The 27115-nt window shown below is 42.0% G+C and overlaps 1 protein-coding gene across 1 annotated transcript in view; it reads left to right on the top strand.

Moving 5' to 3' along the window:
• NDUFA10 (NADH:ubiquinone oxidoreductase subunit A10) overlaps window positions 1-26577 on the top strand; it is a 440169-nt gene extending 413592 nt beyond the window's left edge. Inside the window, exon 10 of the mRNA XM_044075063.1 lies at window positions 26378-26577. Within this exon, the coding sequence (XP_043930998.1) occupies window positions 26378-26446 (69 nt within the window). The 3' untranslated portion in view covers window positions 26447-26577. The remainder of the gene's footprint in view (window positions 1-26377) is intronic.
• Window positions 26578-27115: the final 538 nt, after the last annotated feature.

Here is a 27115-nt window from a genome sequence, read left to right as displayed (position 1 = left end):
CAGACAGGCCCTTCCAGCTCTCCTGAAGTCCTACCTGACTTTCCGACTTGGTAGGCAGTCGAGGATGGTTGTCCTTGCACCCAGATGCCTGCAAATATAATACAAGATTCATGGTTGCTTAGAATAATATCCAGGTTATTACATACCATTGTTCCTACCTCCTCCCTCCCTTCAAAAGAAAGAAAGAAGGAAAGAAGTTTTCTGACGTTTCACCCAGTCAAAGGAAGGCAGCAGCACAAGAAATCCAAAAGCTGCTAAAAAAGTCATCCATAAGGTCCCACCAGATCAAATAGAATTTGGAAATTATTCACATTTCATTTTACTGCCCAAGAAGATGGGGCCTCAGACACATTTTGGATCTAAGCATTTTAAACCAGTACATGAAGAAATCAAAGTTCCAAATGGTCATGGTACAGTCCATCCTGTCTTTTCTTCACAAGGATGATTGGATGTGCTCAATAGATCTTCAGGATGTATACTGTCATATCAAAATCGACAGATCCTCCCAAAGACACTTACGCTTTCAGCTGTGAGCAAGCCAGACATTTCTATTTCAGAGCCCTGCCGTTTAGACTCACCATAGCTCTCAGGATGTTTAACAAATGTATGGCAGTGGTGGCAGCTCACTTGAGACTAAAAGGATTCTGATTGATTCCTTATCTAGATAACTGGCTCCTCACTGCCCCCTCCAAGCATCTCCTTCTGCATGCTAGGGACTGTTTGCTCCAGATTTGCAAGTCATTGGATGCAACAATAAACTATGCCAAATCAAACTTAATACCAGTCCAGAGCCTGAAGTTCATTGGTACACGTCTGGCTACAACACAGATAGTGGAAATACAATGGTGAGATAGAGATACTATCAGAAGTCAAGTTCATCCTCTCCTTTCCCATCCATCTCCTCCAGCAAGATCAGTACTTCAAGCACTAAGTTCTATAACAGCAGCCGTTGTATTCCTTCCTTTGGCATGTTTCTTTGTGTAGTCTCCAATGAACTCTAGCTGTGCAGTGGTCCATTCTGTATCAACCCCTCTCTTTTCCAGTCAAGCTTACTCCAGTTTGCAAGTGACACATGCACTGATGGATCCAATTGGACAATATTCATCTAGGCCGGCCATTTATTCTAGCTCCTTCCATGGCCACAGTGACCACGGACACTTCTCACCTGGGGTGTGGAGGTATTTCTTTGGAAAGAACAGGCCAAGGCTTGTGGTACTCTGAGACCAATCTGCATTTCAGCGTTCTAAAGATGAGAGCAGTCCCACTTGCGCTCCAGGCATTTCAAGATACTCTCCCTCTAGGGGCTATTGCAGTTTAGACCGACAACATGTCTGTAGTCTGGTACATCAACAAACAAAGAACAACTCCTATCTTATCTCCTCTGCATAGAGGCCACAAGAGTGTGCGGAATGGGCAATCTCATCAGACTGCTTTCTAATTGCAGCACACATTCCAGGAAAAAACAGCTAACGGACAAACTAAGCAAGTCCATTTTGATACCTCAGAAGTGGTCTTTCAATCAGTCTGTGGTGGAATGATCTGTTGTTGGAGCCAACCTTGCTGCGACTTCTTTGCATCTCCCCACAACAAGTGCAGCAGGTACTTTGTTCTTATCACCCCCTCAGGGGAAGTCACCGAGAGATGTTCTAGCCCACACTAGGCCCTCGGGTCTCCTTTATGCTTATCCCCCTCTCCCCTTGATTTCCAAATTTCTGCAGAAAGTCTGCTGAAGAGCTCAGTAATCCTCATTGCCCCTTTCTGGCATCGGCAAGTATGGTTCCCCTTTCTACGGTCTCACCTCATTTATCTTCCATGGAAACTGGAGCCAGCTCTGGGTCTCCTGTCATCCATCAGGGATTCAATATCCCAACATACAAGCCCTCAAACTAACACCAAAAAGTATACAAGAGTAGGTGGAAAAGATTCTCCATTTTCCCTTTGGGCTTTGAATAATGAATTTGATCCTTTCTGTGCTCCAGTTTCTGCAATTATTCAGTTTTTATCAACTCTTTTTTTTTTAAAGAAGGAGCAAGTTTCTGTACAATTAAACTTCAACCGACAATAAGTTCTAATTTTCACACAGGACAGAAATTATTTGCTAGCTACATCCAAGTTATGCAAGGCCTTTCTGAAAGGTATTTTTCTTCTAAGACCTCCAACAAAGAATGCCTCACCACCTTGGGATCTGGCAGATGTCCTATTTCTTTGTTAATGTATTCTTTACATGAGAGATGACTGCCATAAGTGATATACAAAAGCCTTTTACCACTGCAGGGTACATGGGATGTCACACGTAGGCCTGCAGACAGCATAGGCCATAAAAATTATGTCTAAATGTACCATCCCCAGAACTTCTCTGCCATCTGTCCAAATGTCATCTTTGACCATCGGTCTGCTAGCCCGAGTTGCTTGCTGATGTACAAGATTCAGATAAGTGCCCTCTTGGGATTTTCTTTTTTTTTACCTTTTACTACTGCTTTTGTGTGATATTACATGTCATCCAAGAAAGGCAAGCATTAGTGTGGCAGACAAACCCAAATAAAGACACTCACAAGTCGGTGCCTTTTCTGTTTAGGGCCTATCCATGACCATAAGTCTTGCCCTGTTTGTCAGATATTTGTTCCAAAGATCTTATGGAGCTGCCTTTCTTCTCTTAGTATTTACCTTGAAAATCATAGGCTTAAGAGATTATCACTTGACGTTATGGATGGTATGTCGGGGGGGCCTTTTGATGAACTCCCAAAGAAGGCTAAGAAACTCAAGCCTGTTACTTCGGCTGCACCTCCCATTCCAGACATCCCTCTCAAGGCTGATGAAGGCCTAGAGGTCCATTTGGATATTGGCTTGGATTCCTCTGTGGGGACCAATTTGGAGATCATTAGGGATTCAGCTACTGGCAAAGTCCTCTGATGTTTTTCAGATATCCACATCAGAGGGGCAGGGGGAATCTAGGCTCTCTGCTTCGGAAGGTTTGCAAAGTATCCCACAGATGTTAGTCTTGGAGGCTGTACCAATCGTGGGTGCACTGGGTAGGCCTGTGTTGGGGCCCATCCATCTTTCACAAACGAGATGTTCACCTTAAAAAGAAAAGAAAACCAAACATGTTTCTGTTTCTAAAGAATCATTGTCTGACTGGCAGGCCTTTTCACAAGGCCTGGTTAATGCCTTCATGGCCTTAAGGACTCCCTCAGGAGTCTCCCCTCTTCTTCCCCTCGCAACTCAACCTCCTGCCCCTAAAAAGCCAGATAGGTTTTATAAAAGTTCCTGAGGACTGTAAATTCCTTTACAAATGCCCTTCTTCTGATCCAGTTGTGGTTTCTTTGGGTGCTGATAAACCATCCAGACTTCTGCCATCCACTATACTACTCCCTACTGATAACGAAAGTAGAATTATGGAAAGGTTGAGGGAAAAGGTGTGCACCTCAACTACCCTGGCTTTTCGTGTTATCAGCTTCCAGACCCATATGACTAAGTATGCCTTGGCCCTTCTTTCTTAGGCTACAAAGCTTCTCTCTGACTTTCCAGAAGTCTCAGCTGTGCACTGTTCTGGGGGGTTCTCAGGTGGCCAGTCATTCCATTAACGCAATCCAAAAAGTGGTGCACTGGTGCAAAAAGAAGAACAAATAAACCAAAAAAACCCAACATCAGGGTTTACGGTCTCCACACAGTTTTATTTAACACAAATTGTTAAGCGCTTTCATCAATCCAAGTTGAATTCATCAGAACAATTACATGCATTTTCTGAAGGATGTGAAGTCCAAAACTCAAATTTCTGCCATTATTTAGTGAGTCTTTTTCCATGTGAATGCTGATGGGATGAGGTCTGTTTATCGGAGCATATCGTACATCTCAACTGTCCAGATTTTCAGAAAATGCCCATATTTCTGCCTCATATTTTTGGACTTTTTAAAAAATGTGGTTTTCTGACAAATCATTGAGGAATGAAATCACTAAATAATGGCAGAAATTTGAGTTGCACCCTGGTGGTGCATTTTTTTGGTTTATTCCATTAAGTGCAGCTATGATGCAGATGAGGCATCTTCTAGAGCTGCTGCCTTGGGCTCTGTCTTGATGTTCCTGGCTGAGGCTTCAGCCACTCCCTAATGATTTCAAGGCTAAGATTATGGCTGCTTCTTTAGACAATAATGCCTTATTTGGGACTGCTGCAGCTACTTTGTTCAAGTCACTGCAGGAGAAAGGGAATGATTACAGGATGTAAGGCACATTTTTGTTTCCCCAGTTCCTAAATTCCAAAGGAGTTATCCAGCTAAAACTGTTTTTGTTAGGAAACAGTCTCACACTCCTAGAGGTAAGAGGATGGCTAGAAAAGCTCCTGTTTCTAAGCCCTCTGTTTGCACTTTTCCAGAAGCAGCTTTCCTGACAAGCCATGTAGTCTGTGACTACCACCCATGCCTCTCCCACATCCTCCTTTCTCAGCGTTTCTCCCTCTCTCTCTCTCCTGGCCTGGGAACACATAACTCAAGATTTCTGGGTCCTTTCTATTATACACAAAGGCTACTTCACGGTCTGGAAAACTTTCCCTCCCTTCATAGGAATTTAACCACCACAAGAACAACTTCATTTTTTTTCAGAGGTCCTTCAGGAGTTGAAGTCCCAGGAAACTGTACAAGAAGTTCCACTGCCCCAAAGGGGGTGAGGTTTCTATTATGGGATGCTTCTTGTACCCTTGAAAGGTGGCCCTTGGGGACCCATTCTGGACCTTTCTCACCCGAACACCTTCCTAAAGGTTCCAACCTTTCGCGTGCTCTCTCTGCAGACTTTATTTCCTCTCACCCTTCCACAGACTTTTCTGGCTTCCCTGGACATCAAGGATGGCTACTTTCATGTTCACATTCATTTCCTCTACAGGAAATGTTTACATTTCTCTGTTCCTTCCTCACATGTTCTATTCTCTGCTTTGCCCCTTGGTCTCTCTGCGGCACCAAGGATATTTACAAAATGCTTGGCTCCTATCATTGCTTTCTGCAGAATCCAAGGTATACAGGTCTTCCCTTGTCTGGATGACCTGCTGCTCCAGGCATCACTTCAGAGACTTTTACGACAGCATCTTATTTTCATCATTTCCTTTCTGCAAAGGTTGGGTTTCACTATAAATTTCAAAGACTTTCCTCACCCCTTCCTAGGATCACATCTTCCTGGAGTGCAGGATATACAGACAGACCTTATGTAGGCTTCTCTACCTCCTCAAAAGGTCCTGTTTCTAATCGACTATTTCCAAAACCTTCTTCCTTTGCATTCTCTGACAGCCAGGGAGTTTTAAAGACTGCTGTGATTTATGGCATCTGCTATCCCCATGTTGCCTTTGGCCAAACTGCACATGGGGAAATTTCAGTGATTCCTAAAGTCAGTTTGGAAACAACATCTGCACCCACTGAGTTTGTCCTTCCTCATCTTCCTTGTCTAAAGGGATTCAGCAGTTTTCACTAAAGCCAGGACTTCCTTTGCATCCTCTTCTCCTACTCTAATCATATTCACAGATGCCTCAGACATGGGTTGGGAGGCTGCCTTTGCAAACTTAAAGGTTCAAGGCCTTTGGTCCCCTTCTCAAAGGCAAGAACATCTAAATATAAAAGAAATGAGAGCTCTTCTGGCTTTCCTTAGTCTTACATCCTGGATCCCTAATATTGTTTACAGACAACACTGGAGAGGGCAATGTCATATATTCTGTGCAGGCTAGCTCTCATGGCATGGGAGCTGGCAGATCAGTGCCAGGTCACTCTGCAGGCAGTGTACATCTTCTCCAATCAGAATGTAGTGGCAGACACACTCAACAAGTCCATGACTCAATCCCATCAATGGATGCTTCACAGGGATGTGTTTCTGGACATTCTCCAGTAGTGGAGTACACTTCAAGTTGATCTCTTTGCCTTCCCTTTGAACAGACAACTTCCACAATTTTGTCCCAGAGACCCAGGTCCTCTGGTCTGGAAGGTGGACACCCTTTCAAATTTTTGGAAGGGGATGTTTCTGTATGCATCCCCCCTTCCTTCTCATTCAGAAATTCTTGCTGAAAATTCAGCAGGACAAGCCAAAAATGTTGCTGGTGACCCCCTTTTGGCCAAGACAGCATTGGTTCCCTCTTCTTCTGCATTTAGCCAAGGGCAGTCATCGCAAGTTACCTCACAGGGATGATCTTCTCACACAAGACAAGGAATCTCTCATACACCCACATCTGTCAACTCTACATCTGACATTTTGGATGATAAATTTTTGATTTCCTTCCAGACACCTCTTTTTTTGAGGATGTGCTTAGGGTTTTGCAGGAGGCCAGGAAATTCTTCTCATCAAAATGGAAGATATTTTCCATCTGGTGTCTGTCTCTTAACCTAGATCCATTTTCTGTGGACATTCCTTTGGTTCTGTCCTACTTGTGTGAACTGCTGAAGGCTGGCTTGTTTTATTCGTATGTTAAAGTTCATTTATCAGCCATTTCTGTTTGTCTGCCTTTGATGCCTCCATTGGCTTCTAGGTTAGAGGTAAAACTTTTCTTAAAAGGTGTCCTTCACATAAAGCCTCCAGGAAACCTGTTGCCCCTTCTTGGGATCTAAACTTTGAATCTGCAGCCACAGCTTCTGTGCAACATTGTACTTGGAAGATTGTGCTATTACTTGCCATCACCTCTCCCAAAAGGGTGTCTTGACCTTCAGGCTTTGATGGCCTGTCCACTCTTCCTAGTTTTTCATAAGGATTGGGTTTGTTTGCGTACCAGTCCTTCCTTTATGCCCAAGATTGTGAGTGAGTAGTCACTTGCTTATTCTATCAATTTGTCCACCGTTTTCCCATCTCTACAGTCCCCTAGTGATGGTGTTCTACATACCTTGGATGTGCATAGACAACTCCGATTTTATTTGGATAAAACTAAGGCTATCTGGAAATCTGATCAGCTTTTTGTGTTCTTTCCATCCCAGGTCTCTTGGAAGGCCTGTTTCCAAGCAGACAGTTTCTACTTGCATTTCCAAGACCATTTCTTTTTGTTATGTTTTTCATGATAAGTCTCTCTCTTCCCTTGTTAAGACTCATTCTACTAGAGCTGTTGCCTGTCTGGTGCCATTTTCAAGGGTTTGGATACTAATTCTATTTTGGAAGCAGCCACTTGGACTTCCATGCACACTTTCACTAAACATTACAAGTTGGATGGCATCTCTGATCCAGAGTGGGTTTTGCTAGAGCAATTCTTCATGGCTTTCTAGAGGGCACCTCTGCTCCTTCCTCCTCCCTCCTCCCTGTCTTCTTCATGAGCTCATTTGCCGCTCGTGTAGCTCGGACGTGGTCTCACTCTTGGCTGTGGCTAAGTACCCTTTTTCTTCCTTATCAGAGAAATTTGTTGCAAACAAAAAGCTATTTTAATAGCTATTGTGTGTTCTTGTCGTGTCTTGTGAAAAAATTATGTGTTGGATCGTTTTTCTGTGGTATCCCACTAGCTGTTTCCAACGGGCTAGGCCCATTTTCAGTTAGAGGACCTAGTCTGTCCCCTTGCTTTCCTTGTGTCTTTTAAGTTTACCAGGACTAAGTACTGTTTAAATTAGAGGTATTAGTCCTTTCTCCCTAGTGTTTTTGTCTAAGGATCGTTTAACTTGGAGATCTTGTGGTTTTTGTGTGTTGTAGTTTTTTCTCGCTTTGTGACTGTTTGATCGTTGGTCCTTTTATTGAGTGTTTGCTTGTCTTGGTGCTTTAATTTTGTTGGTTAACTATGTCCAAAGATACTAAGGAGCACAAGCCCTCGGGCTTCAAGAAGTGCTCTAGGTGCAGTTACAAAATGTCCATTACCAATGGACACTCCGTCTGTGTATATTGTCTGGGAGTGATTCATCTCCAGGAGTCGAGCAACTTCTGCCATGCTTTTAGTACGCAAATTCTTCAGGAAAGGAAAAATAAATTGATTTTGAAGGGACTTCTGAAACCCTCCTTCAAGGAGGGTCTGGAGAGTGCTTCCAGCTCTAAGGCTAAATCTTCTAAATCAAAAAAGAGATCTCCAACTCCATCAGTCTCCTCGGAGACACCGGAGAAAATAGCAAAGTCTGCTTCGACATCCTCGGCTCCATTGTCTTCCGGGCCGCAGGAAGTGTCAGTTGTTATGGAACCTGCTTCGGCTCCAATTTTCCTGGAACCTGTTCGGAGCCAATCGCCTAGCATTAGGCCATTATCCCCACTTTGCAGTTCCCCTTCGGAGAGGAGGTCTCGATCTCCTTCTGTCCTCTAAATCCTCCAGGACCTTATCAGGTGTGGACATCGATAGAGTGGTGCAGAGACTCCTTCAGTCACCGGTTCTGGCAAAATTGTTCTCTGCTCCAACACCGGTCCCTCAACCTGCTTCGATAGTTCCTTCTCCGAGCACACCTCAGCTTTCGGAGCCGGAGTGCTCGTCTCCGCTTGATGTCTCAAGGTCGCTTTCTTCAGCCCCTCCTGGCTTATCGGTGCCGATGTCCGCTCCGACCCCGTCAGCACCGTCCACGGGGTTCAGGACTCAGGATTCTTCGGTCAGGCCCGAGGGAGAGGCTTCGGGACACCTCTTGGCTCCTAGTCTCCCTCTCGGTGCTTTGGCGTGGGGAAGTTTGACTCCTGTCATGGCTTCTGAGGCTGGTCGTTCTTCGGACTCGGGGGGGGGGGGGACCAGCCTTCGAGGCCATGTGGAGCGCGCTGGCCAGGTCGTCGGCGGCATCATGCGGGTCGGTCATTCTGTCCCATACTACACCGGTGCACGTCTCTGATCGCCTTCTATCTCTAGACAGTGGAGCCTCAAGGCCTCAGGGTACCCCCATGAGTGGTCCCCACATTTCTGAGGGCCCCTCAGAGTTTTCACCTGAGGAGCCACCCAAAAAGAAGACGTGCAATAGGAAGCACATAGATTCCCAGGATGAGTCTCTCACATCAGACACCGACCTTGAGGAATCGGAGGGATCCCCCAAGTCATCCTCTGAGGATGTTTCTTTCTCTGACATCCTAGAGATTTTGAAACAGAGGTGACTGGCCATCCGAAGCCCCCTCCGAGGAGGAGTCTGTCTTCCTGAAGGCCTTTGGTGCTCAGCCCTCCGCCTCCTGGGTATCTCCACCCTTCGACTTGCTTCAGGATTTGGTTTGTCGAAGGGTGTGGGAAACCCCTGACTCTGTGGAACCCGTCCCCAGGAGACGCAATAAATTTTTGTCTGCTCCTCCTGATAAGGAATTTCTGTCCAAGGGAGTCCCTGTGGATGCCATGGTGGTGGCAGCTGCCACTCAGAAGGAATTAGCCAAGACTTCTTCCACCGTCCATCCCCCTAACAAGGAGACTAGGACCATGGACCGGTACGGGAAGCATACTTTTTCTTCAGCGACCTTTACCTTACGGTCACTGAATTATTTATCGCAGTTTACACGGCTCCAGAGAGATCTCCTCAAGGAGCTTGGAGATGCTCTCATGGGTAACGTTTCTGAGGTGGTGGCTCCAGACGGGCAACGCTCAGTTGTCTACCCACAATTCCACTGTAAACTCCTCCATGAGGCTAATCTCCTATGCAGCCGAAGGAGTGAGTAGGGCAGCAAGTTCAGGAGTTGCTCTTAGGAGGCAGGCCTGGATGCGCCTTTGTCATTTCGCAGAGGCCTTCAAGACTTCATTCACTGACGCCCCTTTTGATGGTTCCTCTTTGTTCGGAACCAAGGTGAAAGACACTCTTACCAGGTGCGAGCAGGAGGGAAAAACTCCGTCTGCCGTAGGAGTCCATTTTTCCCTTCCCTCTAGGCCTTATCACAAGGCCCAGAGGGGTGGCAAGATGTGGTTGAAGAAATCACAGAAGTTTTTTCCCGGTGCACAAGGTGAGCCCCCCTCCAAAGGCAGGGGAGGGGGTGGTTATTCAGGGAGACGCCACCCTAGGGGCAGAGGAGGCCCCCGCAACTGGGAGACCACAATTCCTTTCATGGTTCTCCCTACCCCCGCTCCTGATGGGAGGCCCAACTGTGCGTTTCCGGAGCCATTCGGGGGTTGAATCTCATTATACCCGGAGGCCTGGCAAGACGTCACCCAGGACCAATGGGTTCTATGAATAATTTCCGGAGGATATATCATTCCCTTCTCGTCAAATCCCCCTCCGATCAAGAAAATCCTGGATGTTCCACCCAGTCAAAGGGATTACGCAGCTTCAGAAGTTTCAAAGCTGCTAGGAAAAGGAGCCATCCAACATGTCCCCTCAGACCAGATCGGATTATGGACTTACTCCAAATTCTTTTTGGTGCCGAAAAGGACAGCGGACCCGAGACCCATACTGGATCTCAGTCAATTGAACACCCATGTGCAAAAGTCCAAGTTCCAAATGGTCACATTGCAGTCTATTCTCCCATTGTTGGGAAAAGAAGTGTGGATGTGTTCAAGGATGCTTACTACCACATAAAGATGGACAGGGCATCCAGAAGTCACCTACGCTTCCGGCTGGGAAACAGTCATTTTCAGTTTCGAGCCCTGCCCTTTGGTCTCACCACAGCCCCCATGGTGTTTACCAAATGCATGGCAGTGGTGACTGCTCACCTGAGACATCAGGGATTCCAAGTGTTTCCATATCTGGATGACTGGCTCTTTACTGCCACCACCAGGCATCTACTACTTCAGACCAGGGACGCTACTATCAACCTATGTCAACAGTTGGGCATCACATTGAACTGGGAAAAATCTGCCTTGTTGCCCACACAGCATGTCACTTTTATAGGCGCCAAAGTCGACACCGTCCTCATGCGGGCATTTCTACCACAGGAAAGAATCAGAGTCCTACAACAACAAGTTCACGCCTTGCTCCCTCTGAGAAGAGCGAAGGCAAGATGGGTCCTCCAACTGTTGGGGGCAATGGCTGCCACAATTATGTTGGTCCCTCTGGTAAGGTTACATATGAGGCTCTTTCAATGGCTACTCTTTACCCAGTGGTCTCTTCAACGTCTTCCACTTTCTCACCCAATTCTACTCTCAGACAGGTGCAAACAGGATCTCAGTTGGTGGCTTTGCACCAACAACCTGAATGTGGGAAAGCCCTTCATTCCTGCGCCCCCAGTTTCCACGGTGACCACAGATGCCTCCCAGATTGGAGGGGGGGCATTATCTAGGCAGGACAGCCCAAGGCACGTGGCAAGAGCACGAGATGCATCTGCATATCAATGTCCTGGAGATGAGAGCTGTGCTATTAGCGTTGCAAGCACTCCAGAGTTTTCTTCCTCTCGGGACTATTGCAATCCACTCAGACAATATGTCAGTGGTGTGGTATCTGAACAAGCAGGGAGGAACCAAGTCTTACCCCCTTTGCAGAGAGGCCATGCGAGTGTGGCAGTGGGCAGTGTCTTCCCAACGTTTTCTGGTGGCAACGCACATTCCGGGGAAGTCCATTGTGGTCGCAGACAGACTAAGCAGAGCTATTCTGATGCCTTATGAGTGGTCCCTGGACTGTCAAGTTGTGGAACAGATCTTCCGCAGGTGGGGTCAGCCTTGCTGCAACTTTTTTGCCAGCTCCCTCAACGCCAAATGCAGCAGCTACTTCACGTTGATCCCCCCTCAGGGGGAGTCACCCATGGGACGCTCTCTAGTCCACAATTGGCTCTCCGGTCTACTATATGCCTTCCCTCTGGTCCCCTTGCTGTCAAAGGTTATTCAGAAAGTGAAATCCTTGGGAAGCAGAATGATTCTGATTGCCCCACACTGGCCTCGTCAAATTTGGTTCCCCTTTTTCCATCCCTATCTTATGGACGCTCCTTGGATTCTGGACCCACAATTAGACTTACTGACGCACATGTCAGGGCAGCTCCATCCCTCTCTTCGGACCCCCTGGTTGACAGCCTGGCTACTCCACTTCCGTCATTAGTTAGGCTTCATCATTTTTCGCTGGAGGTGGTTCATATTTTATCTTCCTCTCATAAGCCCTCAACCAGGAAGATTTATTACAGCAAATGGAAGAGGTTTTCAATCTGGGCACATGCCAAAAAGATTGACCCTTACACAGCTCCAATTTTGTCTGTATTGGAGTTCTTGTCTATGCTCTTTAACCAGGGTTCAGCGGCCACAACTATTAAAGTCCAATTGGCGGCGATTTCTACCTTTCATGTCACAGACGAGCCTAGCCTGATGGCACATAGACTCTGTAAGGCTTTCCTGAAGGGCACGTTGTTACTTCGTCCTCCAGTATCGGAACCTGTTATGCCTTGGGACTTAAACTTTGTTCTACAGGGTCTTACTTCACCCCCCTTTGAGCCTGCAGCCACTTGCAATTTAAAATTCTTAACTTGGAAGACTGTCTTTTTAGTAGCCATCACGTCAGCCAGAAGCATTTTGGAGCTTCAAGCTTTATCAATCAAACCCCCTTATTTGATTTTTCATAAGGACAGGGTTTCTTTCAGACCGAACCCCTCTTTTCTTCCCAAAGTGGCGTCAGTCAGTAACCTTAACCAATCTATTGAATTGTCAGTGTTTTTTCACCAGTTCTCAAACAAGGCAGAATTCAAATTTCATCAATTGGATGTGCACAGACAATTACATTTTTGTTTGCACAGAACGAAAGACCTCAGAAAATCTGATCAGTTGTTTGTTTCCTTTTCGGAAAACAGAATTGGGTCTCCTGTCTCCAAAGTCACATTGTCCATGTGGATTTCCAGTTGTATTTCTTTCATTTATTCCTCAGGGGGTAAAGATTTATCGTTCTGGGTGAAGGCTGACTGTACTTGGTCTGTATCTACATCTACAGCTTTTCAGGCCAGATTGTCTGTGGATGATATTTGTGCTGCGGCTACTTGTGCATCTCCTCACACCTTTGTTACTCATTACAAGTTGGATGTGGTATCTAGGGGCAGGTCTTCCTTTGGTTCCACAGTGCTCGGGAGTATTTTCCACTGAGCCTCCCAGGATTTAGGTGCTGGGGACGCTGTCCCACGGGTAAGAATGTAGGCGAGATTGGACTACATAACATCAAGAAGTTATGTACTCACCATAACGTTCGATGTATGTAGTCCATCTTGCCTCACATTCTTACTTACCTCCCCTTCTTCCCCCGTCCTGGAGGATCTGGAGGTTAGGTCTGGTTTCAGAGCTCCCTTCATTCTTGGTTTGTTCTTCCTTTCCGTAGGTGGTGTTATGCATGGAGAATGAGTGCTGGTGCTCACAGCAAACTAGATCTGGGGATAGAGAGCAGTGCAGCATGGGATACCATCTTAGCCCAGCCAATAGAAAGACTTCGAGCTAAAAAAGTTTGGCCAAGTCGGAGCCGACATTCGGCTCCGAACCCACGGGTAAGAATGTGAGGCGAGATGGACTACATACATCGAATGTTATGGTGAGTGCATAACTTCTTGTTTGCTCATATCGTGGCATCATTTTTGCTAAAGACAGAATGCTGTTTAGTGCTAGGCTTAAGCCTTCCTTGGACGTAAGTCTGAGAGCTCCATTGTTATATATCTCCATATAATCCAGGGAGGTACCACTCAAGTCATTGACACCGTCATGTGATCTCTTTTGTGGGGGTTATTTTCTGGGTTAGATGGTGTAAGGGACTTGGACTCAACAAGAGGGCCACCCTGCACATAAATATCATGAAAACAAGGGTGGTCCTCCTAGCTTTACAGGCCTTTCAGGACCTGCTTCCACAGGGTGCAATTGCCGTACAATTGGACACTGTTAGTAGTATGTTGTCTGAACAAATAGGGGGGAAATGGATCCAGCCACTTCTGTTGGGAAGCAGTGAGTGTATTGGAAAAGACAGTTTATTTACAGTGCATTCTTGTTGGAATGCACATCTCGGCACAAGACAACTCCCTGGAGGACAGGGTGAGCAGATGACTCTTAAGATCTCATTGAGTATGTCTACAGAGACCACTTTTTATTCACAGAGTATGCCTTGTTGTGGTCTCTCTGAATCTGCTGCCAACAAGTTTAGCAGCTACTTTTCCCTAATCCCTCAAAAGAGGTAGAAACCAAAGAGATGCTTTGCTAGAACAATGAGCCCCCTCCAACCCTTTTACACATTTCCTGTATTCCCCTTTATGTACATTCAAGAAGTAAAACTATGCAAAACAGAGTCATCTTTCTAGACCTGTTTTGGCCTTGTCAGGTCTTGTTTTTTCCTCTTCTTTAGCTTCACCTCTTAGAGACAACCTTCTTTGTTTATTCTCATTTAGGAATTCTGTCTCGCCTGTTTGGCATACCTCATCCAAAAATTCAGACTCTCAAGTAAACCACATGGTTTCTCCACATCTGGTATTGACCAGGGACCCATATTACCACTCAAGGGTGGGCCAGATCTTTACCACAGCATAGAAACTATCCTATAGAAAGATTTACAAAGGCAAATGATAGTTTTCCATGTGAACCACAAAACAAGACCTAGACCCATTTTACAGCATCTATACCTGTGATTACTCCACTTTTTAAAGTCTCTAGTTTGTTTACAATAAAGGTTCATCTGTTTCTTATTTTTAACAGCTTCCAGGTATTTGACCACACCTCATTAGCATCTTAAATAGTCTGTAAAGCCATTCTGAGGGATGCCTTCCTGCTGAGTCCATCCATTATGAACCCAGCTTCTCCATGAGACCTGAATTTAATCTTGGCCCCCACTTTGAATCAATTGCAAAAGTATAATTTCAGTGTCTTACTTGGAAAACATAGTTTCAATAGCCATTAAGTTGGCCACAGGAGTCCCAGACACAGTTGCCCTTTCTTGCTTATCTGCATGGTATAAGGATTACCATTAAAACTAACCCAGCCTTTGTGCCAAAAATAGCCTCTAACTTGAACCTCAATCAGTCCATAAATATTCCAGTATTCTGTCCTAACTTTTCAAATAAGAACAGATATAAACTCCATTGCCTTGATGTTTACAGATTACATAGATGTTAGTTGGACCATATCAAAGATTTTTTAAAGAAGGATTTATTTTATGTCAGTTTCCTTTGTACCCAAAAAATTGGGCCAAAAAGTGGCAAAAGTCGTGATTGAAAGCCACAGGTCTATCAAGTTATGGCCATGTACACCTTGCCAGCACCTTCCTTCAGACTGCACCTCCTTTCTCCAGAATGCCTATACAGTCAATCCTGGAGTAAATTTGTGAATACCCATCCAGTCATTCAAGTTGTGTTTAAAGGAAAAGAGTGAGTTGCACTGTTTTAACATGCAGTGGAGGTTTATTACAGAGTTTTGTGAGGAGCTAAGCTAAAAACTTGTTCCCCTGCCATGTTGGTGGAGATTTAGTTCCTTGATTCGGGTATTGTTGAGGTCATTGGACTTGCCGAAGTATAAGAGGTCTAGGGCAACCAGGTCTCTAATGGAACAGTAAGTGAGACAGAGATCTTCTTTCAAAAGTCAACTAGACACTGAGTAATGGTACAGAGCTGCCAGCCTCTCTCAATAAGTCAGGAACTTTAAACCTTTGATCTTTTGGTTAGAAGCTTTTGTGGTCTTTCTAATTGTTTAATACGTTTAGTGATATATATCGTGATGGGGGCAATGTACTCTGACCAATGCTGGGTATAAGGGTGTCATTACCACTTCAGACTTTGACATTCCTTTTGGCAATTAGCCAAATTAGGATTTCCTGACAACTGCTAAAATTATAGGAGATTGTCAACCCAAGTTCCTAGGTCCCTGACTACCTTTTTGTTTCATAGCATTTTGTTGTCTATATGTTATGACAAGGGAGAGGGTTGTCTACCAAAAGTAATGGTACTACACTTTTTACAATTTAGTTTGAGACCTTTTCTAGTACACCAAAAGTTTATTAGGGAGAGTTCATTCTGGAGGGTTTGTGTGTCTGAGGGTAACTTAATCCCAAATTTGTAGTCTGCTGCAAATTTTGTTACCCTAGATAGTGCCTCTGCTGACAGGGCAAGAAGAAGAGGTCACAGTACTGAACACTGAAGGATACCACTCGTCACTTTCATACTTTTTGATGAGCACCTACAAACTCAGACTGTTGGAGTTCTTTCAGCCAGTTTACTTACCCTTCTTACCACATGTAGATCAGTTTTTAAACCATTTAGCTTCTGTATGGTGCCAGCAGGGAGAAGCATGTGAAGTCCTTGGACAGGTCAAGATACTGTGTGTGTGTACTGCATGACCATCATCTACAGCCTCTGTAACTCTTTCAATGAAGTTTACCCGGTTCAGCATACAGAGTCTACCCTACACAAAGGAAACTGTTGTGTCCCAGGTCTAATAAAACTCAGTTTGTGAGGTCTGTTATAATGTGCTTAATGGTTTGCATATGAGGCTTGTAAAACTGATGAGTCTATAATTGCTTGGGTCTTTTGTATGGCCACTCTCAAGGAAGGCTTTCATCAGTACAGTACACCACTCATCAGGGATGAAACCAGTAGCTAAACTTGGGTTGCACATTTTAAGGAATGGGTTTGCAAGGGCATGTTTAACATTATTAATTAAGCAATGGGGGTATATTATTAATTAAGCAATGGGGGTATATTGTCATGTCCTATGGAAGAAGGTATTTGGTTTTAGTTAGCATTTCCAGTACATGATCTTTATAAATAATTCCGGGAAGTAAGGGATTAGGGTATTTCAGGACTTTGAAATCTCAAGAGTGAGTTTGCAAGAATGCTGCAGATGTTTTTTGGGTTGGGATAGGAAGTTCAGAGCAATGCATAGTATTGTTTCTTCGTTTCCTAACATGGCTAATAGAGGATTTATAATGATCTTTGGCTTCAGAGGCCAACCTAAGTTCATGGGCTGCTTTAGAGGACTGTTAGTGTTTTTTTTTAATTTATTTATTTATTTTTTGTAATATCTTCCTTGAGAAGAGGGGTTTTAGAAATGCTATATTATTTAAGGAGTTTGTCATTTGTTGTAGAGTTTATTTATGGTGGTCCACCACTGTGGTGGTTTAATTTTTTGATTTTTCCCATGATACTTGATACTGGTAGGGACTTCTAGCCCTATGCATTTTTTAAAATGGGTCTGAAATTCCTTACTGAAGAGTTTAGTGCTGTGTCAAAGTCAGGGATAGTGCAATCATAAATAAGTCTTGATATTTAATTGTAGAGTAGGTTGAGGTCAGCACTTCTGTGGTCCTTAAATTCAGTGGAGTTGTTGCAGGGACTTTTTAGGAGTTTAAAGGAGAAGGTCACAAGTTTGTGGGCGCACTTCACTGGAGAAGGAGATACCAGAGGAGTAGTTCAAGAGGCAGTCCAGCCATAGTTGGAAGAATCTGATGAGGAATGCCATGTCCTCTAGAAGACTTGTTTACCAGCTGCTCAAGAGTTTTTGTTAAGTCTAGGAATTTTGGGTATGTCCTATATTATATTTGTAGGTGTCCCAGTTTATTGGAGTAGTAAAACTCATCCCAAATAATAGATCTTTTGGTAATGAGATCATTTAGAACACGGAAGAATCAATCATATGTGGTTATCAGGGAGCAAAGAAGGTATTCTTTAACAAGCTGTTATTTGATAATGGTATCTAAAGCAATCTATAGTTGAATGAGTTCAAGTTTGTAGTTCTGTAGGAATGTGCCTGAAGGTAATGTTTTCCTTGACAAATGTGGAAGACTCCTCCACAGTTGCCATTGGGTCTGAAGACATGAAAAGCTTAAAACACAGGTCTAGAGGGTATGTTGTCTTTACATTTAGATTTCAGTTTTCTTTGTAGAGGGTCATTGAACTAAATTTAAATGGCAACTCGTGTAATGTAATGCTCCTTAACAGGTATTGACTGTTTTGTGTACTTGCCTACAGTATCCTTTCCCCTAGTTATTTTTAGAAGCTGCAACTGCACATATTCCATTTACTAAAGCAGTGTTTTAAGTTGCCAGAGACGGAAACACTTGTTCCTGTTGGCAACTGGCAAGGTTCTTCGGCCGGTATTGATCAGTGCTGTTCTGTATTACTAAATATTGCAGTCCTACATAAGTGTGTGTATTCTGTGTTATCTTCAAATGTGTTATAACCAGTTATTGCCTACTGCACTGTTATTTTGAGAAGTGATGACTGCATAAGTATGTGTTTTACTGCTGCTATTGTATGATTTCTGCCTTATATCTAATCCACTACAAACCCTGAGGTCAGCGGTCTGTACATTATGGTCTGTTGAACATCTGTCTATCATTGCACACTCATTCCACAGACATCACAGATCCCCTTACAGCCTATCTAGGTTCCTTTATACTTCTCTTAACAATACACATGCGTACTAAGTCGGCTCACCCTCAGTCCTCTTACCTTACTGCTCACTGAGGTGTTGTGCACTTCGCAATAACTAACCATATTCCTAATATCACTTATCGCTTTTTTGCAGAACACTTGGTATGCCTTTATCATCACAGATCAGATCCCCTCCCTCCCCAGCAACTGTAACATTGCCAAATAAAACCACTGCTACCATCTGGTTTCTCCCTACAATTATTTCAAGCCAAGAATAACACTTTTTAATAACGATACCCACCAGAAAAGTATGCGTAGGTGACTGGATGTTTACAATTCTTATTTATAGCAAATTCTGTACTTTTACTAGTTATTTTTTAAACATTGTTTCGCCTGGCATGCACACCTGCAAGGGCTCCCCCACCCCACCCAAGGCAACTATAACTTTGTCTGTTACCATTAGGCATCGCAACTAACAACATACTTGCTGTATCTTGTCCCAAATAAATCTGCCTCCCCATTAGAATTCCTGTGAAGTAAGGCTAGTACCATATACTTGTTGTATTTGCATTCTTCTCTGGAGTGGGGGTGGGGGTAGGGGTGCAGCCCACTCCGTTTGCCCTAGGGCAAACAGAGTGGGCTGCACCCCTACCCCCACCTACAGATACAACATGTCCATAGCCCCACACTATATTATACTAATACTGTCCACTCCTCACTCTCCTACCTTGCCATCTCCTGCCAACTCTACTTTCACACACCTATTGCATACTTCCACTTCCAACATGTAATTGTCAACAATATCATTAACTACTTCAGCAAACCCCTTCAGATGCTCTCCAAACTGTCACACAAACATGCATGTATATTATCACAGATTCCCATAGTGGTGATATACACCCCAATCCCAGGCCACATACTGCACAACATACCGTCATGCCTACCATTCCATCCCTTCCTCACATTAAAACTTAAAACTTTCTCATTCCTAACATGAACCTTAGAAGCCTAGTTAACAAAATCACAGACTTTCATGCAGTCATTGCACAATACTCACCAGACATTCTTATAGCAACAGAAACTTTGCTAAAACCTCATATAATAGACCCAGACATACTCCCATAAGGTTATTGCTTACACAGGTTAGACAGGATCAGGAAGAAGGGAGCTGGGTTGCAATCTTCTACAATGATAACCTAAGCATAGACTGCCTACCCATCAAATACCCTTACGATAACAACTTTGAAGTTCTAGTAACAAGGCTCAGAATCAACCCAAAGAAAAACATTACCATAATAGCCACTTACATACCTCCCAATAATTCTCGCACTGCCATTGAGGAACTCTTAGCCTGGACAGCCTCAACCTACACCCACAAAACCATTATCACAGGCAACTTCAACTTAGACTGGAACATTTACACTGGTGATAACCCCTCCACCTTCATAAATCTACATGGTTTCTCCCAAACTATCCAGTTTTCCACTGGAATAGATAAACATAGCAACTGGGAATCAATCTTAAACTGGTCACTTATTAACATTACCACTCACAACTCTCTCTCCAGATGCCTTCCAAATAATTTAAGTGACCATAGACCTAACTACTTAATCCATCATCAGCTCAACCCACCCAGAACCATAGTTTACATAGTCGTACAAAATACCAAAAACTTCTTTAGTGAAGCATTCTTAGATGTGCTCAATAAATGTAACTGGACACCACTCCATCATCTTACTTCAATGACACATTTCTAGCTATTCTAAATAGCTTAGCATCAACTCATACATGTTGTGTTAAAACCTTTTCAATACCAGAAAACAAAAGACAATAAAACTCTCTTAGCATACCAACAGCTCCGCAATCAAACACAAAACAACTCAAACTAGACAAAAAAACATATTGTACATCTATGCAAAACACATATGAAAACAATCCCAAAAAGTTCTGCCAGGTAAATAACTTGCTCCTCCACACAGGTAAAGCCACAGTCCCAGAACCAATAACCAAAGCATGAGTATTGCCTCACAAATCAACACCTATTTTATAAACACCATCTTTTCCTTAGTTAGAGGGAACAATTCCATCCCACTGTCTCTTCCACCTAATGTAGAAACTAACAACAACTCTTTTGACCTCATACCTGTCCCAACTAATGCCATAAGAACAGTGCTGAAAAAAACTGAATCCTCCTTTCTTAGCAGCTGACAAAAACTCCCCACTGAGTACCTTAAACTTTAAGCTGATGCCATAGCTCTGCCTGTCTCCATTTTGGTAAATAGGTCTATAGCTGAACAATATGTCCCAGTATTATCGAAACTTTCCTATATCCCCCTCTACATAAAGGAGGAACATCAACAGAATTAAACCATTACAGGCTCATAGCCCTCCTTTCCCTGTGTCAAAATTCTAGAAAAATGTATACATGCTCAATTACTACAATACCTGATATCCCACAACCTTCTCTCTCCCAACACGGTTTAAGACCAAAACACAGCACCACCACAGCCCTAATTAATTTCTCTAACATCATCAACCAACTCAGAAATTCAAACCAGCAAGTAGCACCAATCTTCCTAGACATGTCAAAAGCGTTCAACACGTGTCTTCCACCAGAAACTCCTTAATACTCTTGCCTCACTAAACCTATCAAAGACTTCCCTTTCCTGGTTCCTAAGTTATCTTTCTGACAGACAATAAGCAGTATGATGTAAATCTGAACTTTTACCACTTCTGCCTTTCTGTCGGAGTCCCCCAAGGGTCCATACTAGGGCTCCTTCTTTTCACCATCTTGTCTACTGATCTAGGCTCATCCACAACACATGCTAAAGTAGTTCAGTATGCGAATGATTCAACTTTAATCTGCTCAGCAGATACTTCACCAGACCTTCAAATAGTAGCCCAAAGAGCTTTTAATGATATTGAAATATATGTAAGTAAATCACAACTAATCCTCAACCCCAAGAAGACAGTTAATGCTATTTACCAGTAGCAGTCACCTACCACCCTCCTTTCACCATTCCCTCAGCAAACAACACAGTCATCCAACCAATTGAGCATACAAAACTCCGTGTCATGACTATTGACAGCAAACTCAGGTTTGACCAACACATATCCATCACAATTAAAGTTCACGTTACACTTGGATCACTGTACAGAAGCAAGACATTCCTCACGGACAGTACCAGACTAGCCTAGCCATATCCAGAACCTTCCTCCTCTCTACATTCTTTTATGCTTTCCCCCCTTTACCAACTTAAAAAAATCAGACTTAACCAAATTGGAAACTTGCTACAACAAAATAGCCCACTTTGCAGCCAACCTTCCCCGACCAAACTCACCATTGTATTGCTCTACATAAATTAAATTGGCTCGAACTAGCTAACTTTCTCCATCTCTACCAACTTAAATTCACACACAATATCATCTTCCATCCTGACAATTGCCCATCCCTCAAAGAACTTGTTGTTTCCTACTCATGCTCACAGTCTAAGATCTGCAGACAGAAACTTCCTCACATGCTAACAAAGCTAACAGCACTCACGGTGAAGTCTTATTCTCAAATCAAATAGCCAAATTATGGAACTTTTGTACCTCACACCTTCTAAAACACACCTGAATCTACCAATTTGAAACAACTACTATTTGAGCATCTGTCCAAAAACTGGCATTGCTCCTGCACCAGACCTGACTGACAAGATATCTGTAACTCTCTCAACACACTATCCATTCCTTACCTCATTTTCTTCCTCTCCTCAGTGTTATTACTACTCAAAAAGAATTATATGTCTATATGTCAAATATATGTATATAATTTTATATATATATATATATATATATATATATATATATATATATATATATATATATAAAATCTCATTTGTTCAAAACTATTAAATACGTACACAGTACTAATTTTATTTTTCTCCCAGTCATCTTTACTGAAATATGCTTATGTTTTTCTTTTTGAACCTGTATTTGCTAGAAAACTTTATTGAATACTTCTTTGTTTAGACTAATTGATGTGTATTCTGCATCTTACTATATCTATACTATTGTGCTAATCATTGTATTTTGCTTATATTTCTGTGGTGCTTTTCTCCTCGGGCCTCTGCTAAAAATGGGCTTCTGGCCCAGATGATCGTTCCCGTTAAACAAATGTAAATAAATAAAATTGTAAATTTAAAGTACAGCACAACACTCCCCACTGGCCTTCTGAGTCCTCATCACTGTAGCAGTATTTAGCCTTATGGGAGTTATGTAAATCTTGACTATCTAATGGTACTTTTTACATCCTGTTATAAGTTCATAGGTTCCTAGGTTGGTACTAGGTTATCTGCCCTAGGGCCTGTACAAGCCTAGCCATAACAATTCCCTGGCTATTTCTTCCCACAATATTTCTTAGCATCCTGTGTACTAGGAAGTTGAATGTGTTTAAAACATCCTGAAAAGTGAAGTGGTGGTCCCACGCATTTTGAATCTGAAAGCTTTCTCTTCTCCATCTTCAGAAAAAGAGATATTCTCTATATGCCAATTAAAAAAAAATGTCATAAAACCTGCATTATATTTTATAACTAGCCTCTCTCCTACAGTCACGGCTAATGATGCTTTAGGGGATATCTAGCTGCTGAAAAGATCAGGCCAGAGCAGATTTATATTCCTGTTATCCAAACAGATATGTTACAGCAACTGCTTTTAGTTTCTTTTTTTCTGTAGCATCAGCTATCACATCATCAGGTATATGAATAATTTAACTATAGCTTTTTATTAATTTACTGCAGTTTTGTTTCTTTTGAACTTACTGACTTCAGAATATGCTGTATATTGTCTCTGAAGCATTCTCCCCAAGCATACCTCTCGACTTCTTAGAGCAAGAAATCTGGACAAAGCCATAAAGAAAAGTGGGACAAAGGCCCAAAAATAGGGACAATTTTTAAATACTGTTCTTAACAAATTTAGAAAGTTGATAGAATAACAGCTTTGCATTAGCACTAATTTTCTGAAGGGTATGAAATCTGAAACTCAAATGTCTGTCATTATTCTCTTAACTTCAATCTTTATTTGCCACTAATTTGCCAGAAAACAATTTTATAAAAAAATGGACTGAAAATATGAGGCAAAAATCTGGACATTGTGCGAAAATCTGTATAGTTAAGAGGTATGCAAGTCTACATTGCAAGTGAGCTCTGCACAGCTGTTTTTTCTGTTATTAAAAATAAAAGTTAAGTGAATGAAGTTACGGGATTTGTGAACCTTTATGCAGCTATTGTGCTGTAATTCCGATTGCATCTCTATAGGTTCTGACACTGAACCATAACTATGGATTTTTACCCCATAAGCACTTATTTTTCCTGAGTTTTTTGCCTAGTTACTTTTATATGGCTTCTGATGTTATAAATGTTTTAATGCAAGTGTCATTCTGAACTGGAATAGTAGTATATTCAGAAATTGCTGCATGTGGCACTGTAAGGTGATATTTGTTTTGCTCACAACGATACCTTGAGGTCACGATTCTTTGTACATCATCTGGAAGACTGTATCCTAAGACTTAATTTTTGATCTGTTTTCTATTTTTCTGTAGTAAAAATAGCTTCCCAGATTTCTGAAGATAATTTGATGTCAGAGTTGTGCAAAATTGACTTGGTTCAGACTAACACTTTCTGCACTTCAGGTAGAATCAGTTGGCTTCCTAAGATGACAAGGATAGCAGAGTTTTTCAGATGTTTAAATCTGTGCTTGACATGTATTAGATAACATTTTTGCAGTACATCATTAGTTGATTTCGTACTTCTGAAATAATATAGCTACAGTGAAAACTGTAATTCTGTCATTTCAACAGAAAAGTACAAACTCACATTTTTGGCTGCAGTGGCTTAACAGGAAGCTGTTTGAAATGAAGCATAGTTTTCTTGCTTGTCTGTCATGCTGTGATAGTATGCATGACTATAGCACATCTGCTGTGAAAATAATATGCTTTTTCTGTAGCTAGCTTTTTCATTGTATTGCTGCCTTTAGTACACAATGAAAATATCCTTTGATATGACAGAATGCTTTGCAGGCTGTTGCAGTATAAATTATAATCCATAAACTCCTGATACAAAAGAACTGTCTGTGTTAGAGTCCACATAATTAGAAATTGACTATATAGTGAGACTGAAAGTATACCCTGTAAGTATGCTAAGCATAAAATACAGAATGTTACTTACTGAATACTTTTAAGGTTTATAAAACCTACTCGTTTACAAGAGTACTCTTTCTTTTCATTTTGCACTTTTCTAAGTAAAAGTATTTAAGCTGTGTGATTTCTTGACGTAGATTGATCAGTATTTTTTTTTTTCTAGAACAAGGGATCCTTCTTAGTTACTTATCAAAACAGTTACTATTCAGTAGATTTTACTATCCTCAGATTATTATAGAATAATGTAATTATACTTCTGACAATTAGTGCGTATGCTTTATGTGAAATATATGAGGGTTGTTTAGTATTTAGTGCATATAATGTCTTGAACTCCAGGAGTAGAAGACTCTCAGAACTTGTTTCGTACCCTTGCACTATATGATGTTATACATACCCTTAACACCAGGCATTCCATTCATATGACCTGTTTTCATTGTGGGAAATAGGATTTTGGTACTATTTTTTTCATTTTGTAAAAAATGTTTCTGTCGAAAAAGGGGAAAGTACAAAATAGGAGAAATTGATCAGTCTGTGCAGATTATTTAAAGCGCTGGGTTTATATATAAAGTATAGCTCATTAGTAGGCATTTTCATGCTCATTTCTGCTCTCGGAACCCCATTGTTTTGTTCCAAAGTTATCCATTTCACTTTATTGAGAAATGTGGAAAACAGTACTTAATGTCCATTTTTGCTCCTCATCAAAATAGTTAGCATTTATATACCTGAAACACTACTCATTCTGTAGAGGCCTGTATCCTGGACAGATTTTGCACTCAAAGTACAATCTTACCTTCTTTAATTTTTAAAATTATTTAGCTACTTTGCTAAATAATAATAATAATAAAAAATATATGTGCTTTCTTTATCAGAGGGCCTGCATAGACTTTTGTCACAAAAAAATAGTTGGTATTAAACTTTTGTGTCGGATAACTTGTTACAGTATGTACATTACTGAGAAGGAATACACGAGGAATACCATTTGTGCTGTTTAAGCACATATTATCTAACACTATTCTCATGCACTTTCTTACAAACTGCAGCCAGCTTCATTTTCATGGAAGCTTAGTGCTGACAGCATACTAAATTGCAGTCTTTGTATACCACATCACCTCCTTTTCCATTTCAAACTTTGAACTCCATGCTATCAAGTTAAAATGGCATTTTTGAAGTACCTCAATTTAAGGTAATTCTATGTCCATTTAGAACTGTGATTCCATAAGCTGAAAATTTTAGTTTGAAAAGCCACAGACTTCTGATGAAACTTAAGGTTTTTTAAATCACTCTGGAAAGGTTCAGCATGATATTCCATTCTTTCTGTTCTTCCATTGAGTGACCTCCCAAACTTGTTGTATCGGAGGCACATGGGATATATGCAAATGACCCTTATGAACATCAGGTGTTTTAGCTAATTGGCAATTCTGAATGCCCATGACTTGTTTTGTCGTTTTAATGGACGATTTTAGGCCAGTAAAGCCAAACCCCACTAGCTGTGGATATGCATATTTCGGCATTGTTATGACCTCATCAGCACAGCACAAGCAGAGTGTTTGACTAAGCATAAGAAACACAGCTCCTATATGGCTATCACGCCACATTTTCAGCAACAATGTAGACTCAAATGTGTCGATCATTTGGGGCGACGTGTACGCTCAAAATGTTTGGTTTCGGTTTAACTTTTCATTATTTCAAATGGCAAATGTTTTGCCATTTGAAATAACGATAGTAAACCATGTTTGCTGCCAAGCTATATCTCTAAGTGTCTATTCTAGTTGTCTCTGTATGGATATATTGTTCCAGTGCTCATTTTGTTATAAAGATGTACTGTGCAGTATCCTTCAGACTGGTCTGAAGAACTCAGGTCATAGTACCTGATGAAAGAGCTAACTTGATTTTTCATTAAAGAGGTGCTTCTCTGAGGTCCGTTGCTCTGCTTTTATTTTTTTTTTGGAGTTGTTGTTTTCGGTGTTTTACTCATCAAAGTCCAGTTTGTATATTACTGTCATACTGTAGTGCTTCTGAATTACATGTAACTCGTTATTTCACTGATTTAAGAGCTTAAACAGTGTAACTGTGTTCTTTCTTTTCTTATTGTAGTTACCTGGGAAGAAGTATCGACCTGGATATAATGCTGAAGGTGGAGATAAATGGATTTGGCTAAAATAAGATGGAGGAAGTTTTTGTCATTTCAGAACTTAAAAAATTGTGGAAATGCATAAAAATCCTGCATGGTTATCTCTGTCGTAGTTCAGGACTGATTTTTAAAAATGGTGTTAAGTAAATTATTTTTGCCAGCTTTTTGTAGTTTTTGTGATTTTCTTTAATGTTCCAATAGCAGCACATATAGAAAGTATTTAGAAAGAAGCACAATGTGGCGGTACTACAGTAAATGTCAGACAAGAATGTGTGACACAGCCCTATCCTGCTGTGATATGTGTTAGTGCTGACATAGTGCCACTATGTCATGGAAGAAGCTGCACAAATGATGATAGCAGCCATGCTAATAGAAGGCAGCACACTTCCACATTGGCAGCACTGTTTGTTCACCTGACCAAGACAGGAAACAGAACTAGAACTAAAAGGGCTAAATTTAAATGCAAAATACTGTATTATCGCATTTATTAAATAATTTTCATCTACAGCTTGCAGCATAGTCAGTACCCCACTTCAAGCAGACATGGTTGTCAGAGATCTTGGCACCTTGGTCGACAATTCCCTATCTTGCCACCATGTCGCCTCAGTAGTGAAGAAGTATTTCTGTCTTAACAGCTGTTATCTAAAGGCATCTAAAGACACTCATCCTGCTGTACTCCAGTCTTTAGGTCCGTTATAGAG

This window comes from Protopterus annectens, chromosome 6.part0 (genome assembly GCF_019279795.1).
Source record: "Protopterus annectens isolate FY-2018-M chromosome 6.part0, PAN1.0, whole genome shotgun sequence".
Classification (NCBI taxonomy): domain Eukaryota; kingdom Metazoa; phylum Chordata; order Ceratodontiformes; family Protopteridae; genus Protopterus; species Protopterus annectens.
The sequence above is the reverse complement of the archived record's forward strand: the minus strand, read 5'-3'. Positions and strand labels throughout refer to the sequence as shown.